The 24,442-nt window shown below is 37.2% G+C and overlaps 2 protein-coding genes and 1 non-coding gene across 3 annotated transcripts in view; 1 reads left to right on the top strand and 2 right to left on the bottom strand.

The window, feature by feature from the left end:
* The window catches only part of LOC149068001 (nucleolar protein 11-like), a 29,542-nt gene extending 18,104 nt beyond the window's left edge, over nt 1-11,438 (bottom strand). Inside the window, exons 1-7 of the mRNA XM_089251638.1 lie at nt 11,002-11,438; nt 7,645-7,758; nt 4,807-4,863; nt 3,505-3,720; nt 1,842-1,992; nt 1,418-1,573; nt 1,222-1,307 (exon numbers count right to left, since the gene is read on the bottom strand). Coding sequence (XP_089107764.1) covers nt 1,222-1,307; nt 1,418-1,573; nt 1,842-1,992; nt 3,505-3,720; nt 4,807-4,863; nt 7,645-7,758; nt 11,002-11,130 — 909 coding nt within the window. The 5' untranslated portion in view covers nt 11,131-11,438. The remainder of the gene's footprint in view (nt 1-1,221; nt 1,308-1,417; nt 1,574-1,841; nt 1,993-3,504; nt 3,721-4,806; nt 4,864-7,644; nt 7,759-11,001) is intronic.
* A 67-nt stretch (nt 11,439-11,505) lies between these two features.
* LOC149067999 (thymidine kinase, cytosolic-like) lies at nt 11,506-23,257 on the top strand. The gene is made up of 7 exons (XM_089251713.1): nt 11,506-11,713; nt 14,696-14,727; nt 15,740-15,853; nt 18,851-18,944; nt 20,024-20,113; nt 21,151-21,270; nt 22,985-23,257. Exons 1-7 carry the CDS (start codon nt 11,648-11,650, stop codon nt 23,102-23,104), a joined length of 636 nt encoding a protein of 211 aa, XP_089107839.1. The 5' UTR covers nt 11,506-11,647; the 3' UTR covers nt 23,105-23,257.
* Nucleotides 19,194-19,267, bottom strand: TRNAS-GGA (transfer RNA serine (anticodon GGA)). Its single transcript has one exon. It is a non-coding gene; the product is annotated as a tRNA-Ser (tRNA).
* Nucleotides 23,258-24,442: the final 1,185 nt, after the last annotated feature.

The raw sequence follows: 24,442 nt of genomic DNA, 5'->3' as shown, positions 1-24,442 counted from the left end.
CAATAGGTCAAAATAATGATAACTTGAAGTCTTTTGTCGTTGCTCTTATGGTGATACGACTGCAGAGTTGCCAACTGCTATGGATTGTCTGTAGTTTCTACAGATGGCTGCAATGAACTACGGAGCTACGGGCGACACTCTCAATACTACGGAAATTGGTTTAAAAAAAATCGGGTCTGAGTTTTTGTGGTGTTTCAGTTATTTTAATTATTATTTTTATAAAATTGCATGGATCTTTATCGTAACAATGAATTCATATATGCATGTGAGAGAGTTCAAGAGAAGACAAACTCATAGCCGATCTGTTTTGTCTGTGCGCAGAAGGCAATCTGTAAAGCCACGTATAAACCCGCCGCTCTACCAACACCTTCTACAGCAGAAAGCCTATGTGCGACACTTGCAATGTCACTGAAGTCGTCCATTTCACCTACAGTCATTGCATATATTGCAAAAAAAAAAAAAAATGATTTGCATACGTCGACCTGCTTCATCCAATGGCTGCAGGTGAAATGGTCGACTTCAGTGACGCCAAAGCTTCACATGAAGGCTTTCTGCTATAAAAGGTGTTCGCCCTATTCGATGTCCAAACGTGCAAAATCTATTTGCTGTCAAAACTGCCTCATGCTGTGGGCTAAAAACAGGTTTTTGAATGGTTTAGTGTGGCGGACCCGGCTTCATTTGCATAGTGCATGGTCGAGTTCACAGAACTTGTGTCAGAAAGAATGTTTTGTCATAGGAGCTCTGATACGAAGAAAACGGGAATGGGAGGTCTAGGGTTGCTTGAAGTTCATATAAACAACCCATAAGGGCGTATGCAGGTTGGGATTACATTCAGTATTCATAAATTATTAAGGGACTCGGCACTCTCTGAACATTGTTTTGGGAAGTGGGGGCATGTGGCACGAGCCCTCTAGGTTCCAGTGCCACTGAGGTGCAGTATTTCATGAACATTGAATTAAAATTTAAAAAAATAAATAAAAATTTTGAGTGAATGTTTTTATTGTAATATGATTATGTTGTCCTATGGGGCAACCTCCCTCCCATGGTAAAGCTGAATGTTCATCACTACTGACGAGCTTTAAGCCAATGTTGGCATGTTTGTGCCAGTGTATATCGACTCAAATTTATGGAATCCAAAGTAAATTGATAAAAAATAAACAAACCAGAGATTTGCATCTTAGAAATACAAAACAATAGCAATGAAAAGCTCAGACTGCTAACCTTGAAATTTTTGGACAGCACACGTGTCACTGTTTTTACAGACTTCTGTGTGCAATATTTCAAGTCCCAAACTTCCAGAATGGTACCTAGTGAGAAAAATGTGGAGGAAACATTTTAAAATATAAATGTTTGACTTGATTCCAACTCAATTTCATTATTACAAAAATCAAAATTTAAAAAATAAATAGCTACTGACCCTTGCTTTTGGAGAGATTTTTATTCATGACAGCCAAATGTGATTTATCGAGAGTCTCTACAGCTGAAAAATTATTTTCTTCAATGTTGGAGAGATTGAACAATACAGTCGGCTCATTTCCTTCCAGTGGATACGCTTCAATTTGGCCGTTGCTCCCTGCATAACAATAAACATATATGGCAGATATCCACATTTATGAACTAAAAATAATACACACAACACAATATACTGTATATATTCTGTAATAAAATAGGTCATGAGCCTAGAGCACTTTGTTATGCATCATTAAGTATGAGAAGAGATGCAAACTCAGAAACCCAGCAGTACTCTTTACATAGTATATTTCTTTGACGAAAAAAAAAATAGTAGTCAAAAATAATTCTGGAATGTCAATTAATATCATTATGTGAATAAGTGATCTTACATGCTGCTATGAAAACTGGAGTCTTGATGGACCACCCCAAACACCAGCTTTGCAACTTCTGATTTTCTTTTGATAAATCATGTGAACATATTGGATCAAGAGTCCACCCATCCTGAACCAAACGGAAACCCCAAAGCTTGTACTCTGTTTCCTGAAATGGTACATCTCTATGAGATAATATGAAGCATCAAGTATTTAAAAAAAAAGAAAAGGCATGATAAGGTTAAAACCTTGTAGTGTTAGCTGTTATGATTGCCAAGGTGCCGGAATAATGAATATTTCTGACAGGAATAGATGTTATATCAATGAAGAGATGGCTTTTCTTCACAACAGGATCAGACGAATGCAGATGAAGGGCGATTCAGTAACATAGTGTTGTCCTCAGGAAGTACTGGACAACTTTAAAACCAACAGTTAAAACATACAGTTCTGACACAATTTGAAGATTTGATTGTTTAATTATGATCTGAAATTTTACTGGTTCTCCATCCCTATTCAGACAGAGGCAATGAAAAGAGGTAGAAGTATAAGAAGAAAAATTCTCTTCCGATGTCTAAGGCTCAAAAGATTTATATATACTGGATATACACACAATAGTCTCTAAAGAAAGCCTCATCGTTCCAATTGAAAACTTTGTTAGAAAAAAAATTTGTTAAATAGAAATTTGTAAATTAAGTTATAAAAATGAAGACTTAAATGTACCTAGCCACCTTTAACATATATCCTTAACTGTAAAATCGTCTGTAATCCTACTTTGTGTATCGCTTAGGTATTGCTAGACAGAAAACTTTACAGCATTTTTAAGTTGTTTTCTCCATATAACACAAAACATTTGCTAGAAAGACAACTTTAACAATTTTTTTCTCTCTAAGCTTTCTTTCCCTCTGCTCCATGATTATTGATGATTTTGTTGAAACTTTGACAAATGAGAAATCACGAAACATTACAAAACAAAAAAAAACCTGTCAGAAAAACTTCTTTATATAGAAATGATCTTTTTGCAATATGGAGAATAAATAGCATGTAAATGTCATTCTAAGTCAAAATTCTATAGAAAACATTTCATTAAATAGAAAAGTTTGTTGAATGGAGACTCGACTGTATAATGCATCAAAATATGCAAATTAAAGTTGATAATATGGTACATTACTTCCTTCTACTCTGTTGGAACACTAGGATCGAATGATCCAACAATGAATCAATTGGATCAATGAATCAAATGAAATCTTTTGTCTATTAACTTGTGTAGAAAATATCGTCGCAGAATATGATAGTTTCACAAAAATTGTTGAAAATGTCAAGTTGTAAATTCAGTATACTTTGTATGATATTTCTTTTGTGATTTTAATTATGCATCTGTGCAATAACTATGCACTTTTATGACTAAATGCACCTTATATTCTCAGTTTTTGGTTAATTTGCAAACAAAGAACCATTTCAATTATCGTTAATGCCGTATTTTACAGTTTCTATAGGAACCCCCTCTGATGTGGTCGCCTCTCTTTTACAGACAAATATTTTTGTCTGTGAGTGTCCACAAAAGCAGGGTTTTACTGTACTTAAAATATACATTCAAGTTGGTTAATATATTGTAGTAAGAATATAAATACAGAGATTAACATTATTATTCATCTCAACTTATTAGGATAAAAAAAAAACTTACTTTGACAGTAACAAAGACGAAAATGACTTCTTGGCGACGACTGTCTAACAAAATATCAGCCCATACTAAATCCCCATTGACACCTGGGTCTGAAATGGATGTAACCAACTGTGGATTCAACAGAATTTCTTTGACAGGGAGCACGACACCTGACATGAAGATTGCGAAGCATCCGGATCCGGGTGATGACAGCAAAGTGAACACTTCAGATGGCAGCTGCAATAGAATAAAAATATGTAAAAAAAAAATCAATGCTAGTAATGTAATGCCAGTATAAGTTGCTCTATGATGTACAGTAGTCTTAGATAATTAAAAATTTAGGGAAATTTAGGATTGCACTAGACTCTCGATAATCTGGCCTGTTTAGTAATTCTGCATTTTTAAACATGTTTTCTTTGATATTAGAAGAAAAAATGTCACTTCCATGTTGAAATTTATATTCTTTAAATGAGCTTTTTCAATTAACTTCCACTAATCTGGCACACCCTGGTCTGATATGTGCTAGATTAGCGAGAGTATACTGTATTTTTGAGCAGATCTGAACTCTGTACAAAGGCAATCATAAGCCATACGAATATGAAAAGGGTTTTAGAAAATATAGTAGGGATTATTCATAAATGAAAATAAAATTGTAAGGATTTTTTTTTCATTTTTAGGAAAAACCTTATACCACAACTGCTTATCACCCAACAGAAAGTTGCATATTAATTGTCATAACTACACTCATAAACTAACAAAATCATGCCAACAAAAGAAAAAGTTGCCATTACACTCAAAAACGGGACAGATCTTTTCAAAACGGGATGTAGGTTCAAAGTCATCTCGTCAATTTGACTGTTAAGAAGGACCAAACCAAATGCTGGTTGTTTGGCAAATTTCCTCTTTTCCCTGCGAAAATGATGCATTTCTCAGTGATTTGACAAAATGGTGACACTTGACGTCACTTTTGGGAGGAAATAAGGGCAACTGACTTTTTCCACATAAATTCTCGGGAAATAATTTTCATCTTACCATAAGCAGGTTTTTTTTCTGCCATCATCGTTAAAATTTGAGAGCCTCCTAGAAAATTTGGGATAATTGTCAGCAATGGTCTGTATAATGTGCTATTCAATAGAGTGCGGAGCGAGGTAAATAGCCTATATTGCATAAAGGTTAAACTGGTTTTTTCTCCCCTTTCCATAGCGAGAATATTTCATTATTATCTGATTATTTAACATAAAAATGGATGTTGAGTATAATTTAATAAAGGAAGAAAGAAAATAAAACAATATATGTAAAGATAGTATCGAGATCATTCCTCACCTTCACTTTTGTGGCTTTCTTCAAGCTTGAAGTTGTATCTGTCCAAGTCAATAATGTCTGCTCAACAAAAGAAAATAAATTAGAAACTGTACTTATATATATTGTGATTCAGAAAACATCAGATATCGTTTATACAAATATTTGTTCATACACTCACATTTCCACCAATATTAACCCCTTTGCGCAGATCTTGCTAAGTGGTACGTCACAGGTCCATTCAAGTGAGTCATAATATTTTATTATACCAAATATATACCGATTATGGGGCTGGGTGCTGTTTAGTGCCTTTCAAACTGAAATTGCTGTACAATATGTACGTACTGCATAGTACTACTGGAAAAAAATATAAAAGTCTAGTTCTTGGAGGGAAAAACCAAGAAAGGAGGAGTCTCAAGAAGGAAATTCGAAAATTTTCCTTGCCTCGAATTATCCAAAAATGCAAACTTCCAGGGCTCAGATTTTCGAGGCCCTACTGTATTAAGATCAACCCTTCAAGCTGGTTCACAAATTTAGTGGAGACAAGTCCCATTTGCAGAGCGGCATACTGTTGCTTGTCTTGCTCCAATCTCTCTCAGTTGAGTTTTTTTTAAGCGGCACCATAGAGCTTTTTTGAACATCTATGGCTAGCCTTAGGCTCTTAGAAGATTGAGTCATCAGGATTATTCCCTTCGACTAAATTTCTGAACTGGCTTGAAGGGCTGATCTTAATACAGTGGAGCCTCGAAAATCTGAGCCCTGGATTTTTGGATAATTCGAGGCAAGGAGGAACAGAGCCTATTTTGTTCCCTTCCCTCCCATGTAATTTCGAATGGAAAAACAGTAAACTCAGTGCCCTTCATGATCCAGTTCCCGGGCTTTGCCTGCTGTGAGAAGAGGGTAGCATGATAATATGGCAGCTGTATGAGGAAACTACTCATTAAAAAATTAAAAATGGGAATTAATTGGTCGCTGTTTCTTTCAACCAAGTCGTAAACTACAAAATGGTCGAAACTGATATCAACCAGGATGGTAGAAACAGGTCTGGATGGTTAAAAGATGATTGGTCTCAGATCATTTTTGTCGCACCACGGTCATTTTTTGCACACAGGGGCTAATTAGACTGAGACCTACAATTTGTTGCCGATTCTGAATGGCAGGCTTATTTATATACTCATCGAGAGGTTGGCGCACTAACCCCTCGATGGGGGACTCCCTGTGGTAGAGCAATTGTTTCTGCAGTCATGTCGCTGTTTCTGCTGTACCCCTGTGTCAGGAAAGTTTTCTGACAGAATGCAACCCTATTTTTGTAAAAAAAACCACATTCTGATGCCCGTTAAAAGTAAAAACCAATCTTAATATTAAAATTTTTAAAAAAAACTGTTAAAACTGTTACTGCATCAGTGTAAGACCATTTCAATGTATTTGAATAGTTTCCACCAGTTTAGTCCACTTTTAGCTGTTGGCCTGGTTAAAACCAATTTTGACCAGCTAAAATTACAACCCTCCTCCATTTGTTCCAACATTTAAGAATTTTCTGAAACTTTCAAGACATTTTAAGAAATCATCCAGCACGGTGCATACTGAACCCAAAATCGCCATCTAGGACTATTTAAAAAAAAATTGTAACTACAAATATGGTCATGTCAGAATATACTCAAGCAGCACCAGGGCCACAACTAGATGCTTGGTCAGCCGAGCCGAAAACATGCATTTCTGTGCCCCCTTGTAATGTTGAAGGTGAGGTTAAAGGGTGAAATTTGATTCCCTTCCCAGGCTTTGGTCCGGTGTCCCACCTGCTTCCCCCCTAGTTGCAGTCCTGAGCAGCAGTTCCCCCAAAAGCAGAATATGCAAAAATCTGTGATGTATGTCGCAGAACAATCTGGAAGAATTTTAAGAAAAGTGTAGAAAACACTATGAAGGTTTTTTTAACAGCTGGCTGATGCGAAGATATATCTAGGAAAGAAAGAAAATTCAACTGCCTTGCGGGGAATTGGACCCACGTCCTTTCACTTTCCGGGTGTGAACGCCTTAGACCACTAGACTACAAAGGCAACAAATATCTTAATCTTTCCTTGGAACTCGCATGCACTGAACCGTACATGGATGGTCAGACACAATTTAGGCCAAACCTCACAATTGCTGCCACTGCCACCAGATGGCGACTTATCTGAGGATAATGTCACTCTCTGCTATATAGGTCCGGCTGTCCATCTATGGTCAGTGCACACGAGCTAGTCGAAGATTGAGATAGTCGTTGAAGGAAAGATTGAGACAGTCGTTGCCTTTGTAGTCTAGTGATCTAGGACATTCACCTGGAATGTGAAAGGACTTGGGTTCGATTCCCCGCAATGGCAGTTGAATTTTTCTCTCTCTCTCTCTAAAAAATTAATCTTCGCAACAGCCAGCTGTAAAAAACCTTCATATGAATAGAGAAGAGTGGCATCATCCTCGGATAGAAAACACTATTATGGTGATTTTTACAGCAGAACATTTCAAGTCGGCTGAGGGTTTGTTGAAGAACAATGCAAAACATTATGCTTTGGGGAAGCAACACTACAACAATATAGTCAATTCCTCAAGCACAGCACTGGGAAATCGGAATGACATTGAACCCGACTACTGAAAGAATGAAAAGCCACATATATGTGGGGGGTTGGAAGACCCAGTCGAGTTGGAAATAGGGTTTGATATTTGTAACTCTTCGTGCCTCAGCTGCTAGGATCAATTAAAAAAAAACTTTCAAAGTTAGGCATTGCTCAATTTGTGTCCTGTACAAGCATCTATCAAAATCGGGCAAAAATTGTAAATTTATATGGATACTACATGCACAGTAAGAATTAGATAATTGAAAAAACTCACATCATGATCGGATATACAGCATATCGTGTCATCTTGATCAGAGAAGGCAACGGGACAAGTGAAGGTGTGCGGGTGAGTTAATGTCCATGTCTGCACTAACTTTTGGTCACTAGCCTGTGAAAACAGAATTTCAATAAATGAATTTACAAAATGAAAACGAAAATGTTAATCTGAAAGCCAAACTATTAAGCGGAAGTGACAAATGTTACTTAATTTCAATCACTTCCTCTAGACCATAGCTTCCCAACCTTTTTTGTCCCATCGTCCCCTTCTACAGAAATTTTTTCTCCCATCGCCCCCCCCCCTCGACGCAATCTAACCCATAGGATCCTATGTTATACCCATAACTTCTACCACCCCCCTGGAACTTTCCATCGCTCCCAAGGGGACGTTAATGCCCATGTTGGGAATCACTGCTCTAGACCAATGTTTTTCAACCACTGGGATAACACCGATTCTCACCCTATTCATATAACTGCTACATAATTATAGATTTTTTTATTTGTCTTAGCGAATTTTAGCACAGCCAAACTCTGTTGTAACCGTCTTGGCTCTAACGCCACTAATGAGTGTTCCTGACTGATTCCCATAGAGAATAATATTGGTGAGCCTTGTTATAAAGTAAAGTTAATAATTTAATGTATATGTTAATAATTAATGTAATAATACACCATTTTTTGAGAATTTTGGCACTCGAAAGAAGTAGCCCCGTTGGAGCTGACCAAGCTTGTGGAAAATTAACTATATATTTTTTTGTCCTAGGGCAGTTTTTACTGTCACCATCGCAACCCGGCATTCGTCAAGCACCGCTTAACTTCTTTGCTCCAGAGGTACACATATGTGTACTTAACTCAAGTGGTCCTAGTAAAGATATTGACCTGAATTAATTAACTAAAAAGATGTGTTTTTCTTTTGAAGAACATTTTGACATTAAATCAATCAACGCAAATCAATTTTGAAATTGTTATTTTTTTTAAATTGACCGTTTTGGTTCAGGTTTGAAGAGTTTACAAAGTCTTGAAAATGTGAACCCTGGTTATTATAACAAAAAACTTTCGTGGAATCTTTGATGTTGTTACAATAGGGTTTGACTGCAACTGGTTGTCAAGAACATGAAATTGGAACAGAAGACATACAATGCTATGACTCCACCTATGTGCAGATTATACAATCAACTTTTGGAGAACAGCTGTAGTATAATCATCGCAGAGAACAACAGACCTACAACGGTACAATTCAATCATTACACTTTGCTCATAGTTAGAAAAATTGATGGCAGATCGCAGCACTACACATAACAGGCATTTCATGAAAACAAACTTCACCTTACGTTTACAACACACGCACGCATATTCCAATTCATTAGAAATTCCGTAGAGGAATGTGTACGAGGTGCATGTATGGTTAAGTAGTAGTAGAAAAACCCCTAGATCTTCTTCCTGGTGGTGCGGTTGACTATTTTCGTTCGTTGCCGTTTCTTTTTTCCCTACATGATGTTATTATTTCCTCCGCCTTGTAGGTTGCTATCCTTTTCTTACTGTTGAATGACATCACCCCCATAGAGGATGCTGGTTAAAATATGGTTTTGTATTACCACGTTGTTCAAATAATTTGAAATCGGCAACACTTTTTTCCCCCTTCCTTCCTTGTACAGCATGTACCGTTTACCACAATGAAGTATGCCACCTTTGACTTTTCATGTCAAATTTCTTCATTTCGGATATCATTCTCTCTCAGATTGCACTTTAAGTATTTCCATTTTTATTACTTTTTTGCTTACAAGCCATTATGTCAGTTTTACTCCTACATGGTTTTTATTGACGGAACCCAGAGAGACTTTTACGCCCTAATTATGTTATTATTTGAAAGAGTCTGGGTTTCAATTTTTTACTGCACAGAATAGTTATTTATACAACAAAGGAAAGACGGAACAGCTTTGGTATAAGGGACATGCCAAATTGGCGACTTTTTTCCGGCAATAAGTTGCTGTCGTTGGAGCACTCTGGTTTGGTGTTGTTCTGCTGGGTTGTCGCTGTTCTGGAAAATTCTGCCAGGTGGCGTTAGTTGTTTAGCGCGTCTTTTCAAACAGCCGTACAGCCATTTTGTCGTTTGTGCTTGTTCCGAGTGTTTGGATTACATTTTTGTCGCTGGTCAGGTTGTATTGTTCCCTTTTTTTTCCCTTTATTTAAACAGTGCCCGTATTTTATTTATACCCTGATCGCTTTATTATTTAAACAACGGTCCGGGCTTTATTTTAAACAATGCCCGGGTTTTACTTAAACCCTGATCGATTTATTATTTAAACAACGGTCCGGGTTTTGTTTAAACCGATTGATTTATTATTTAAACAATGGTCCGGGCGTCATTTAAACAATGCCCAGGTTTTATTTAAACCCTGATTGATTTATTTTTATCCACAGTTTCATTTTTTAAACAATCCAGAGCTTATTTTTGTTTATACCATTTGTTTTTTACTGTTTTCTATGCGGGTGATTTTTTTTCTGGCGCACGTAGTGTCTGGCGGCTTTTTCTTGGACCGTCAGACATATTTGGCGTCACAAAAAAAGTCGCCAACCTGTCCCTTACATCAAAGCTGTTCCTGAAATATAAAGCGAACAACATTCATTTTATACGTTGCTTCATTTCCAATCTCGATCCGTTACCTAGTTTAAGATGCTCCATTTACAATCACAATACCTTATAATGTTGTTTTGCTGTGTTATTGTTTTTGTCATTTTTCCGTTTCAATTGCTGCAGTATAATGCAGCGATTTTTTTTGGCAAGAAACATGTCTTCGTTTCACTCTTTTGGCGACTCCTCGTCATGATTACCAACGTTTTCCTCGCCAAAGAAAAGGTCGCCATCTAGGGCGATTACACTACAGCTGTTCCGGAAATATTCAAATTGCAAAAATAAAAAAATAAATTTATCAAAGAAAATTTATTAAAGAAAAAAGACTTAGCTGAGGGGTGCACAAGTTTCATTCCACGGGCCCGATATGCGACGATTACCGCTCGCGGGTCATGAAACCGTTGTATTTATCGTACGAACACCTTACGATGGCTAGATGGAGCTCATTTGGGGGACATGTTTGATCCGCGAACCGGAGGTTGTACACCCCTGATATAGATGTTACATATTGTGCCGGAGGTTTCGCACCCCTGATATAAATGCTACATTGTGGGCCGGAGGTTGTGCACCCCTGATATAAATGCTACATTGCGAGCCGGAGGTTGCGCACCCCTGATATAAATGCTACATTGCGAGCCGGAGGTTGCGCACCCCTGATATAAATGCTACATTGTGAGCCGGAAATTGCGCACCCCTGATATCGATGTTCGGATTTAATTCTCTTACCACAATGGACGAAATCGAGTTGGAGCCAGTGTTCACAAATATGAAATCTCCGCCCGCGGCAACAGGTAATCTTGACAATTTCGAAGCGCATTCCGAAGTTAAAATGGTCTCCTCACCGATCTTCGTCATTTTAGAATAAAATCACAGTCCTATATATACAAATAAATGAATTACTACACATTTGTTTACACCGACCACACGTCGGAAACGTGCGCTGCCATGAAGGCAGAAGTTTCGTCCGGAAGTTTGCTTCACTGAGAGTTTTAATTCTTTTAATCTAACTATAGATTTTTCTCATGTTGAATGATCTCTGAACCTATTTATAATTTTTTTCATCTTTAGTTTTCATTATTTTACATATTTCTTTTGTTTCCAACAAGTCTTGGGGTATTTTTTGATCAAAGAAAATTCTTTGTTATGGCCGTCAAGTCGGCTGTGACTCCGTTTCCTAGTTGTTATAGATCAAAAATTTAGATGAAATTTTTTTTTTACTGTTGGCAACACTGTTGTGTTGTTTGGTACCGGGAACTTTTTGGCGGTTTGTATCAAAACGCGGGAAAGGCTGCGACGCATATTCCTTTATAAGCTTTGTAAAGGAAGTTTCATTCATTTCTTTTTTTGTAGGTTTGCATCAACCCCGTCCAGAATGTTAGTGTTCAACAACCCGAACGTAATGCTCAACACCTCTTCGAAATTGAGTGGTCAAATACAGGTAAAATGCCATTTCCAAAATTAAAAAAAGAAGCAAAGACAGAGATTGAAGCCGGGTTTTCCTAGGAATAGGTTTTTTTGCGCCGCGTGAACCGAATTAAACCATTTTGCGTCGGCAGAAACGTGTTACATAATCACGCTACGCGTTTGCGTTTTCCTAGCCTGGCGCATCAGATCAGGACGGCTGTATTATAGTATATAGCCTTGGTATCAGCTGCTCTCTGTCGTCTGCATGCTCCGTACGCGCTGCGTACGACGCATTTGACTGCTCCAGAAGCAATCACGCCCGACGGAAAGCGCTGTCGTGAGCCGCGTTGCGCTCTGTAGGAAAACAGTCATGCTGATTTTCTCATTGGTGAATGGACGGCGTGTCGCGCTGGGCAAATCACGTTGCGCTCGGCACAGGAAACCTGCTCCTAGGAAAAAGTTTGTTGCGCAGCGTGAACCGAATTGTACTATTTCGCGCCGACAGAAACGTGTTACATAATCACGCTACACGTTTGCGTTTTCCTAGCGTGGCGCATCAGATCAGGGCGGCTATATAAATTATGTGACTTTGGCATCAGCTATTCTGTCTTCTTCATGCTCCGGGTTGAAGGGAAGGAAAAGAAAACACACAAGTGTGAAGAGAATATCGGCAAAACCGTGGCGCACGGCGCATTTGACTCCTCCAGAAGCAGTCGGCCAATCAAGTCCGACGTAAAGCGCTGTCGTCAGGCGTATTGCACTCTGTAGGAAAACAGTCATGTTGCTTTTCTTATTGGTGAGTGGAGGGCGTGTCGCGCTGGGCGAATCACGTTGCGCGCGGCCCTGGAAACCTGCTCCTAGGAAAACCCGGCTTTAGAAAAAGTTCAAGCCGGGTTTCCGTTGGAGTAAAATTTCTGCTCCGCGTGCAGCGTGAAAAAAATACTGATTGGTTAAAACAGGGTTCGTACGGGTCAGGGAAAACCTGGAAAAGTCAGGGAAAAAAATTTTTACTAAAAAAAAAATCAGGGAAAATGGCCCATTTTTGCTTTAAAACCTAGAAATTTCAGACAACGACCTGAAAAATCGTCATGATTGTCGTCTGATCGGGAAAAAAGATTGATCAAAAATAATAATGAGGAAAAAAAAATCCGTCGGGATGAAAAAGGGAATTCCGATAACATCGTAAATATTGATAATCCGTAAAATGTTGCAATATATCAGAAAAAATGTTAGATACTGCCAAGGAGAAACAAGGATTTCGTAAGTCAGCTTGGAAAAGCGTATTGCTACGACTTTATCGTAACTTTTTCTAGTGCTTCCAGAAACATAACTACGCATCGTAGAAAGCCATGGGTACAAAGTGCCGTTACGGTAATTTCGTAACATGGGCAGATAAGTTATCCAGAACTATGCCAAGCACGTGAAATCAGAGTTCAGTGAACAACCCCCGATTGCGTAGCTTCTCGGTTCTAGTGCTTACGCGTCTTCTCTATCAGGTGTATTTGAAAAGCATAAATGCGTGTAAAAAAATCTACGATTATGATGTCATTATGATATTGTAATTAAAATTATTAATTTTATAATTAATATAAATAATTTTATAATATAATTAATTTTTTTTTAATTTTTATTAATTTATATCAATTTTTTGATTTTAAAAAAAACCTGGAATTTTTTGAAAATTTGACTGGAAAACCTGGAAAAGTCAGGGAAATTTTTTTACGAAAATGAGTATGAACCCTGTTAAAAGCTTGAAATTCAGGTTTTTTTGACCAATCAGGGGAATGTAAGGAGAGCGCAGAAGTTTAGAAGAGGACATGGAGGAGGAGGGCAAGAATTAGATTATTTACAGGGGTGAGAAATTCAGAAAACAAAATGAAAGGTGCGATTTAGGTAAAGAAGGGCCAGGTAAATTTCAGAAATTTTCAGAACAAGGCAGTAATGGGAATTCAGGAGAACAGCTTTGGTATAAGGTGCAACTTGGCGATTTTTGGTGCCAAACATGTTCAATGGCCTGATGGAAAGTCCCGACACTATGGCACCGAAAAAGAGAAAAAAAATCGTCAGCATCGAAAACAGCATAAGGTATCCAGACGCTTTTAAATAACGGTTCTTCCTGTTTAAAAAATAAAACTGTGGATAAAAATAAATCGATCAGCATATAAATAAAACCCAGTATAAAAAGAACTGATGAGGATATAAATAAAACCTGGACTGTAGTTTAAATAATAAATCTAACGTGGTATGCAAAAAAAGAAATGTTAAAGTTATAACCTGGTACGTTTATATCCAATAATCGGTTATAATGGCAGTATAGCAAGAAAATGGCCATTTGAAATTTTAAAAGAGGTTCTGTGACTGAGGAAAAACAAACAACTTGCCCCATCTGGACGAGTTCTAGAACATCGGCAACCCAGTGCCATTATGTTGGCATGGCGACTTATTGTTGGAAAAAGTCGTCAACTTGCCGTGTCCCTTACTGAAAGGAAGAAGATATGTGTGACAAATTTCAAAAATGACAGGGACAGTAATTCAGAAAACGACAAGTAAGGAAAGAAATTTTAGCAAGAGGTAGGTGTCTCCCAAAGCAGAATGTTTTGCAACAAGTCCTTGGCTGAGTGGTTCTACAGTTTTCCTACCCATTTTGTTTAAATTTTTTCCAGATTGTTCTCTCTCTACGTCACAGATTTCGGCATATTCTGCTTTTGGGTGGGGACAGCAATTGAAAGTGAAGGACAAAAATTCAGAAAACTACAAGGAAGGGGGATAAATTTTAGAAAACGGTGGGGGCAGAAATTCTGAAAAGGGAAGGAAGGAACCTACAAGGTTCTACTATACAAAAACACAGCATCTTTATCGCATAGATGGCATAATTTTAACTGCTTAATAATTTTCTAATATATTATTTGTACTCATTTGATATTTCCCTATTATATGTTTAAAAAAAATTGTTGAGATTGATTTTGTCTTTTATTTATAATTTTATATATTTTATCAGAAGTTTTTACTCTAACAGGTGATCTTTGGCCCGATGTTTTCGGGAAAAACGTAAGTTATTGTTAATCATAATTTTTCATTTATCATAGTAATTTGAGTTTGAGAATGATTCTTGGGTGGGGGGGCCTGGGCCCTTGTTTGAAATAAATAACGGGTGTTTTGTCACCTTCAAGTCCAAATACAATGGAACTTCGGTTTATATGATCATAAATCATTTTGTAAACATGCTGGTAATTGGAAACTCCAATGATCCTTTACCATCGATTTATTTACATCATTGTATAGTTAATTCGCAATATATGGTATACCTATTTGTCGCTAAGTTTTTGACTCCCAAAACAGTGATATGTCGCCATCACCATCCTCTTGAGCCCGTTTTCAGACATTATTGGATGTTCCAATCGTTTTGTCAGGAAACCATAGCAAATAGCTTCAAATTGGATTTGGTGTTAATGAAATAGTCGCCAGGCAGCAGTGTACAGTATATTTGGAATTTACCACTGACAGGAATGTTTACATTTATCTGTTTGTTAGCATGTGTGTGCATCCATATGAACTAAAACATTTGTTAGCCAAGGCAGAAAAAAAATCTGTTAGCTGAGGAATTCGTAAAAGGAGAAACATTTGTTAGCTGAGTAAAGTACCACTGTACTGGAAATCTGTTGACATCATATCCAGCATAGAAGAGATCAGACATAGCATATATAAGTTCATAGCTTGACAAATATAAGATCGCGTGGCATCTACTGGTACCTAAAATTTTCTATGCGTAAATACTGGCTTTGGGAGAAGAAAAAAACTTGCTACTTCCTAAAATATTCCATTAGTGCCTTGATTTTTTAAAAATTTGTTGTCCTATGTAAGTCTCATGGCCTCGAGGACTGGTGGATAAAGAAAGTAAATCAGCTGAGTTGATTTGGATAAAAATTAATATTTTAATGTTTTTACATATATTTTTTCCACTCTTTATTATTATTGTGAGAAACTTCCAGAAAATAGTCATGTGTAAATTTCAGATTTATCTCAGTTATACAAACATTTGCTGGTTTTTGTCATTTCACAGGACAGAGCTGATTAGACGACTGAAACGGTATCAAATTGCGAACTACAGTTGTTTGATTATCAAATATGCAAAGGATGTGAGGTACCAACAGGACAGTCTAGCCACTCATGATCAGTATGGTCTTTTTACTCCTTTTATAATATATCTATTTTGATAGTATGCAAAAATGTTTAACAGTATTAACATTTGCCATATCACACCCATTAACAGACACTATTTTGAGTCCCCATGGACGAAGCCATAGAAAGTGCATTATTCAGTTGGTATTAGCTGATAATGACAGACATAATTTTCAGTCCTATACAAGGTCACTGTATGACCCTTTTTCACGGGGCATCCCTGTGTTTCCTCTTTATTTGCTATCCCGAAATTTTTAGAAGTCTCCTGTATCTTGTGTAATACATTTTAATTCATTGTGACTTGCAGTAACCTTTTATCTTTCGCCGTCTTACAATTTTTCAACAAGAAATTTGCAACTTTTTGACCACAACCGGCAATGCCCTGTGTTTCTCTACAAATTTTTTATTTTTAATCATATACACTCATGTCCATAAATTAAAATTAATGCCAGCTCCGGCAAATAAAGGTTCAGAAACAAAACAAACGTTACTTATTCATAAAGCCCATTTATTAAACAAAAGATAAAGAACAAAAACGATGGTGTATGTATGATACCATTCATAAAAACTACGATTTTTGCTCCCTGGAGCAATTGTAAAAAATATCTCCTTTACAAAAACTTACTATTACATGGTTGGTATGATGGTTAATACATTGTATGTCTCCCATACGATGAAATACAGTCCATGCAATGCCTAGGCATGCTGAGTATCAAATTATCGATCTGATCTTGGGGAAGATCACTCCACTCAGCAAGCAATGCTCTCCGAAGTTCCGGTACACATGTAGGAGGTGGTTGACGGGCTGCAACTCGTCGGTCAAGCATGTCCCACACTTGCTCTATCGGATTCAAGTCAGGTGAGAATGCTGGCCATTCCATACGGGTTATATCCTCAGATTCAAGGCATTCGTTTACGATGTTTGCTCGGTGAGGACGGGTGTTGTCATCCATAAACACAAATTCTGCGCCCATGGCACACCTAAACAAACGTACATGTTGTTCCAGAATGATGTTCCGATAAATTTGGGTTTTCATGGTTCCGGTTTGAACATGCAGATCTGTTCTGGAATCCAGTATAATTCCACCCCAAACTAGCAATGCTGCACCACCGTAACCAATGGTGTCGTTCAATGATATTGTCTTGGTGGTAACGGGCACCTGGCGTTCTCCATATGAAAGTCTGACGTGAATCAGACTGCAAGCTAAACCTGGACTCGTCGGAAAACATCACACAAGCCCACTGTGACGATGTCCACATTGGATGTTCTCTACTCCAGGCTAATCTCTGCCGACAGTGAGTTGCCATGAGTGGAACACATCTGACAGGCCAGCGAGCATATAGACCAATATCTCCCAAACATATGTACACGGTTTGCCTTGAAACTGTGGTACCCGTGGCTGCGGATAGCTGACGAGACAGGTCGGATGCTGTGCTCCGTCTGCTTCTTTTGGCAGTTACTGCCAAATACCGGTCTTCATTCGGCGTTGTAACTCGGGGGCGACCTGTACTGTAACGTCTGTTGACATTTCCGTTATCTTGGAATCGTTGCCAAAGCCTAGAGATGACACTTTGGGCAATTCCAAGTTCCTCGGATACTTCCATCTGAGTACACCCACATTCCAGGCGGCCGATAATTCTACCACGTAAAAAATCATCCACATACGTCCTCTGTGTCATAACTATTCGCTTATGGCACTGAGCGCCTTACAGAACTCTTGTGAACAATTTTACTTCTTTGCCACCATTCCTTATATACCCCCCTCTTACACTCTCGTCATTGTGACGTACTATCGGCATCATCTGGTGGCTTCCTGAAATTTGCATATCATTCTTGAAGATGTGTGTGATAATTCTACCGGTGAAATTTTTACTTTAGATTTCGATTTCCGTGTGATTCTGAATTAGGGGGGGGGGCTGTGTGACCGCACCTATCACCCCCCTCAGATACAAGGTATGTTCAAAAGTATCCAACCATAATTTTTCGTTCTTAAGCAATCAAATTTGGGAGGCATGGTTTAGTCCGTGCATGTAGGTGATCCTAATGTGCAGATTTGAATTTTTCTCTGCCAGTTGTTGTTCAGCAGATTGCTGATGGATAAGGACGCTTAAGTGAGCGCGATATCAGATTTTTGTTTTTGACAAAATATCAGAAAACTTTAAAGCTACTACATTAAAATTTGTGTAAAGGTTATTGGTTTATTGAGTCCCGAATGGAAATAATCCTCAAACTTTAACAGGCCTTTGGTGATGAAGCCATGGACACCACTCTGATAAAGGAGTGGTACAACCACTACAAAGATGACTGCACATCAGCGGAGAGACCGCAGTCATATTAATCTTTTTTTACCCTAGTGGGGTGGGGCTAAATGCACCATCACCAAAGGATTCAAGAGATTCTGAGTCACCTTCATGATGCTGTGAGATGCAAACGGCTGGAGTTGTGGGTAATTGGCAGCTCCGTCATGATAATGCGCCCATCCACTCTTCTTATTTAGTGTAGTGTTTCCTGGTCAAATGCAACACATCTGTACTTCACCAGGTTCCCGATTCCCTACTCTCCTGACATGGTTCCGTGTGATTTCTTGCTTTTCCCCCAAGCTGAGAGGGATCAGATTTCAGTTTAACAAAAATCGGACAGCTCTCATTTGCAATTCCTCACTCATCAGCGATCTGTTGGCTTCTGCAGACAAGGAAAAAATTCATAATTAAATGGTGCCTACATGTGTGCACCAAACCACATTTTCGTTGCTTCATTGGTTTATGCACGAAAAATTTTGGTCGGATACTTTTTCAGCAAACTGTGTATCTTCTCATGCTGACTACTGGCATCGGGAATCAAATGAAGACAATAATCCTTTATCTTCTGATTTCTACTGCATATCGTATTTCTCCCTTGATTGTCTTCAGAATATTTACTTTTTATATGATTTATGAATGTTTTATGGATTTTTCTTAAAGTATTGATTTTTTATTTTTTTTTATTTTTAAGGCAAACTCTGTCTGCAGTGTCTGCTATTGAATTGACTCCTCTGAAAGCAGATGCTCTACGTTATGATGTCATAGGCTTAGATGAAGGACAATTTGTAATTATTTTTTTTCTTCCTTTCGAATTTGTATTAATTTTGGTTTCAGGATATGGGTCTGTGATGAATCTTATTTAAAATGTTTTTAAGCGATGAATTATTAAGTTTTTGTAAAGGGAGTCCTCAGAAATTTTGGGCTAGTGGTTGAGTTCCAGAACAGGGGAGATCTTTTGTTATACATAGACCAGTCAAAGGTTTTTAACAGCTGGCTGATATGAAGATATATTTTTTGGAATGAGAAAATTTAACTGTCTCTGCAGGGAATTGAACCCATGTTCCTTCACTTTCCGGGTGAACGTCCTATACCACTGGACTACAGAGACAACGAATATCTTAACCTTTCCTTGGAGCTTGTGTGCACTGAACGAAACTACATGGACGGTCGGACAATTCAGGACAAAGCTCACAATTGCTGACGATGCCACTAGATGGCGACTTATTCGAGGATGACATCACTCTGTTATCCATACAAAGGTTTTTAACAGCTGGCTGATGCAAAGATATATTTTGGAAAAAGAGAAAATTCAACTGCCCCTGCGGAGAATCAAATACCCACATCCTTTCACTTTCCGGGTGAATGTCCTAGACCACTAGACTGCAGAGGCAACGAATATCTCAACTTTTCCATGTGTGCAATTGAGCTCCATGGAAAGATTGAGATATTCATTGCCTCTGTAGTCTAGTGCGTTCACCCGGAAAGTGAAAGGACATGGGTTCAATTCCCAGTAGGAGCAGTTGAATTTTCTTTCCAAAAAAATATATCTTCGCATCAGCCAGCTGTTAATAACCTTTGTATGGAGAGTGATGTCATCCTCAGACATAGACCAGTTTTAAAAATAATGATTAACTTTTACTACATTTTCAGGCAGACATGACAGTTCCCCCACTCTAATATTTTACTTAAAAATAAAGTTCCGAGACAGGAGAAATTTCTGTCCCTTTGGACATCGTGAATGAATGATAAAACTTGACGTTCTGTCAGCTATTAAACTTCTGAAATTTGTAAATTGTCATTGAACTACCTTCAATGTTGAACGGTTTCAAAAAAAGTATTTTTTTTTTTAATTTTTCTTATTCAGTTTCCTGACACTGTAGCTTTTGCTGAAGAAATGGCTAATTTGGGCAAGATTGTCATTGTAGCAGCATTAGATGGAACGTATCAGCGCAAAGTAAATAAGTTTCATTTTTTAAAACTATATAACTAACTTGTTTCGCAACTTTTTTTTCGAAGTACTGTTATGGTTTTACTTGCCTTTATGAAGTGGCTAATCAACTTTCAAGTTTAATTTCTTTCTCAAAGTTACGCAATGTATGCAATTGTACCACAGAAATCTTGAATTTCAAATCTAATTTAAATACTTAAAATAATGAAAAAATCCCATTAGTTTATTCCACCGCTCAAAGATAGGGATACAGTAGACCAGGGCTTAACAAATTACAAGAAGATCTAGACCCCGGAACAATTTTTTAGGCATCAAATATTTTTCCTATGAAAAACAGGTGAAAAATAGTTTTTTTTACTTTTCCTGGACATGTTTTACTGACTTTGGTAGTGATAGCTACGCTGATATAAATTCCAGAAATCTTGCCATCAGATTCTAATTTAATAACCACACAGAAATTTTAGGCATTGATATTAATTTCGTAGTTACCTTGGCAACAGGGAGGAGTTGTAATGAGTGTCAGCTGTATAAACGGCCGCCCACAGGCATGCAGCGCCATGTTTTCTTTTTCTTGAAGGAAGACAACTTGAAAACTCTTGATTACTGGACAGGCCAGATTGTGGAGTCTGCTGCAGGGCTTGACAAATCCTGGATTACCATGGTAACTAAAAAGTTGACATGGGGTCAACGGTGATGTTGGTCCCAGAAAAGTTAATGAATACATTATTTTGGACTGATTTTTAGGAGGGAAGATGCTCCGCACCTATTAAATTTGGCTCGTGTTTAAATTTAATTTTTATTAAGATCTGGTCTACTGTATTTGCATGAAAATCCATCAGCATGGTACGGTTGCAGCACTTTGTAAAGTAAGAGTTGTGGTAACAAAGCAACATAGTGATTAAAGTGTTCCCACTAAATCAAATATTATGAATGTTGATATTTGTTTGAGCGGGTCCAACTAGGACTGTTTTCCCATTATCTGTGCATTCTGGTAGTGATACCTACTTTCACATACGCTTCAAATTTGTTATTTTTTTGAATAGGGCTTCGGGAATATCTTGCAGCTTGTGCCGCTTGCAGAGAGTATCATCAAACTAACTGCTGTTTGTATGATTTGTTTCGGAGACGCTTCATATACAAAGAGGATAGGCAGTGAAACAGAAGTGAGCATTCTTTATTATGCACATATACAGTTATACAGTTCCATGCTTGATTTTAGGAACTGTATATTTTTACAAATTAATCTTCTGGTCCTAAACAATATATTATTCCTTCAAATGTCTTTCCCATGTACAAACTTTTGATTTTACAAACTAATTTTTCATGTCTGAACGGGGGTTCGTAAAAACAAGCACTGACTGCATGTATTTAAACAAATCCATAGTGACAAACTTCTAGGAGGCATTGTGTAGTTGATGCTTGTTTTTATGAACTTGAATGGATTTGAAAAATTAGTTTGTCAGTGGGATAGATATTGAAAGCCATGTCATATTATTTGCGACCAGAAGACTGGTTTGTAAAAATTTGCCTGTTTGTGAAATCGGGTGCCAACTGTACATCCAATCATCATCAAGTTAGCTATCTGTTAGGTGAGATTAATTTATTGATCTTATGAATTTAATCAAGTTTTTTTTTTGTAAAAAAGACACTCGCTGCTTTAGGAGTATAATACAGACAAATACTGTTATATTATATTCCTAAAGCAGGAATTCGCTAACTTGTAATGTTTGCAGTTTTATTGGGAATGATATTAGAAATACAGTCCAACTCAGTTATAGCGACAGGATTTTTTTTTTTATAATGGAGGTTGACTTTTTCAAGTCAGATGCAGTCACAAACGGTGCTTCAAGTTCTTTTATTATGATTAGGATGACCATGTTTTATAAAAAAAAAAATTGGGGAATTTAGATTATAAATATGCTAGACATCGCTGATTTTTGCCAAAATGTAGCAAGTTGTCTGTGAACCTGGAGGAATTATAGTGCTATATCAATAATGTATTCTATGGAAAAAAAATAGAAAATGTGTGAGAGGAATAGTTGTATTCATTATTATTAATTTATGAATTATGCAATTATCGTCATTCCCAATCTTGGCAAAGATTATGAATTTGAAGCTTCTAAGAGAAAAACAGGAAATATTTGTATAAAAAAGTTGGGAAGGGTAAAATACAGAACATGCCAATAAGCAAGTCAGAGTCAAAAATGCTATCATAAAGAATCAAGTAGAACAAAATAAAAAATTCTGTGATGAGGTCAGATTCTAGCTACAAATTCATTAAGGGGAAACGCCTTACAAACGGAAGCAGAAACAACAACAAAAATGTGTTACTATATCTAAGGTTGTTGCATTTTCATCAATGTTAATTACAAGCGAGGTTGACCAATATTATTTTTTATGTGAATCAGCAGGGACCATCAATTATTGATATAATAATGGAGGTATTTTTATAATCGAAATTAACTGTCTCGCACAGGACTCTGCTGACTTTTTATTGATATTGTAGAGATCAGGCTATTTAAACAGTTATAATTAAATGGGAAGGGAAAAAAATCCTATACACCCCTGCTGTTCAGTGATGGCAAATTTGACTTTTTATTTAATCCTAAAAATGAGACATTTCCTTCTGATTACTGCCCTAATGTTGAGAATTCATGTTCATGAAGCTATGTCATAAGTTGCAGTAGAATTTCAACTCCAGAAGATGCCATCACATCATAGATTCCGCATTATTCGTTTGTCAATGTAGTAGTCTTAATTCATATGCGAGATTTAGGAACTATTTACTGAGATAAAGTTTTAGTTTCAGTATTTTGGTTTTTGAAACCCCCATAACAAACACAAAATTTACCCTAGTTTTTTCTTTCACTTTTTCAGCTGGAAGTCATCGGTGGTACCGACAAGTATATGGCAGTGTGTCGGAAATGTCATGGTGTGAATTTGTCAGCTATGCAAAGAGTACAAGAAATATCTATTCAAAATAAGGAGGGTAAATGAATTTTGAAGGAACCAGTAATCTTTTCGTATCATGAACGTACTGTGAAGCAGATCCCCAAGTGTAAAAATATCATACCATATTCTGCTACCGGTAAACATTTTTTTTTACATCAAGAATTTTTCTTGTTCTTAAAATAAACATTTTATGCATTATGTGCCTTTTATGTGTATACAATGAATAGAGATAATGGATGTTTTCTTTTAATATAGTCAAACTCATTTATATGCGTAAAACCATCTTTGTTTGCTATCTCACCTGTTTGACTAAATCCGCTACTTACTGTAATTTTTTTCATTTCCTCCCCCCACATCATCAACTTAAGTCAACTCATAGGATAATATGTTATACCCATAGCTCCTCACCCCCTTGACCATTCAATTATCCCCGTTTCATCATGTTTGAAAAAGTATTGAATAAATAATGTCCTTGTTTTTTTAGAATCATTCATATGGCATAGCTGCCAACTTTGGAGAATGAGGATTAGGGAGGTTTTCACACAGATCCAAATTCTGTACAAAAATAAATGTAACAGGGATTTTTGAAAAACAATGTAGGGATTTTTCATTAAATAAAAATAAAATTGTAAGAATATTTTTCCTTTGAAAAAAACATGATATCTTGCAAGCTATCTGCGATTAGCCATTAAGTTAAATTACAATACAATACAATACAATACAAATACAACGCCACAACAGGCAAATTGCCCAACGAGGTGGCTGACTTATGAACATCATGGATCCCCGAGCCATTTTTTGGAGGCCCTACCTACTACTGCTACATCACACATGAACCCCTCCCCCCGCGGAACCCCCAACGAATCGGTACATGCGGGAATGTGCGTGTACGTGTAGTGCAACCTGACGTAAAGTTTGTTTCTGTGTAATGCTTGTTATGTGTAGTACTGTCATCTGCCCCCAGTTTTTCTATTTTTTAAATATGTGCCCAGGACTTCTCGTACACCCTGTATATTATACTGTCATTACTACTCTCAAATCAAAGCACGCCAATAAAAAAAAATGCCATCAAGCCCAAAACAGGACACACAGACTTAATGAAACATATGGTCAAAGTAAATACAAGTAATGTTGCCAATTTCGGATGTCAAAAGACGGAATTAATGCTGGCTGTTTGGCAAATTTTGTCTTTCCTCCTCTCCAAAAAATGAAATATTGTATCTGTGATTTGACTCAATGGTGGTTAATATACGTTTAAAAGTTTTTTTATTTAGTTTGGTATTCAAACCTGTGAAAGGTCAAAGGTCTCTGACTTCATTAGGTGCACAATACAATGGGATATCACAGTAAAAACAATAAATTAATCACACACAGAACACGTGT

The sequence above is a fragment of the Pholcus phalangioides genome, unplaced genomic scaffold (genome assembly GCF_987345545.1).
Source record: "Pholcus phalangioides strain wild (caught in Gottingen) unplaced genomic scaffold, Ppha-v1.0 ptg000027l_1, whole genome shotgun sequence".
Classification (NCBI taxonomy): domain Eukaryota; kingdom Metazoa; phylum Arthropoda; class Arachnida; order Araneae; family Pholcidae; genus Pholcus; species Pholcus phalangioides.
Note: the sequence above shows the minus strand (reverse complement) of the source record. Positions and strands in the feature narration are given on the sequence as shown.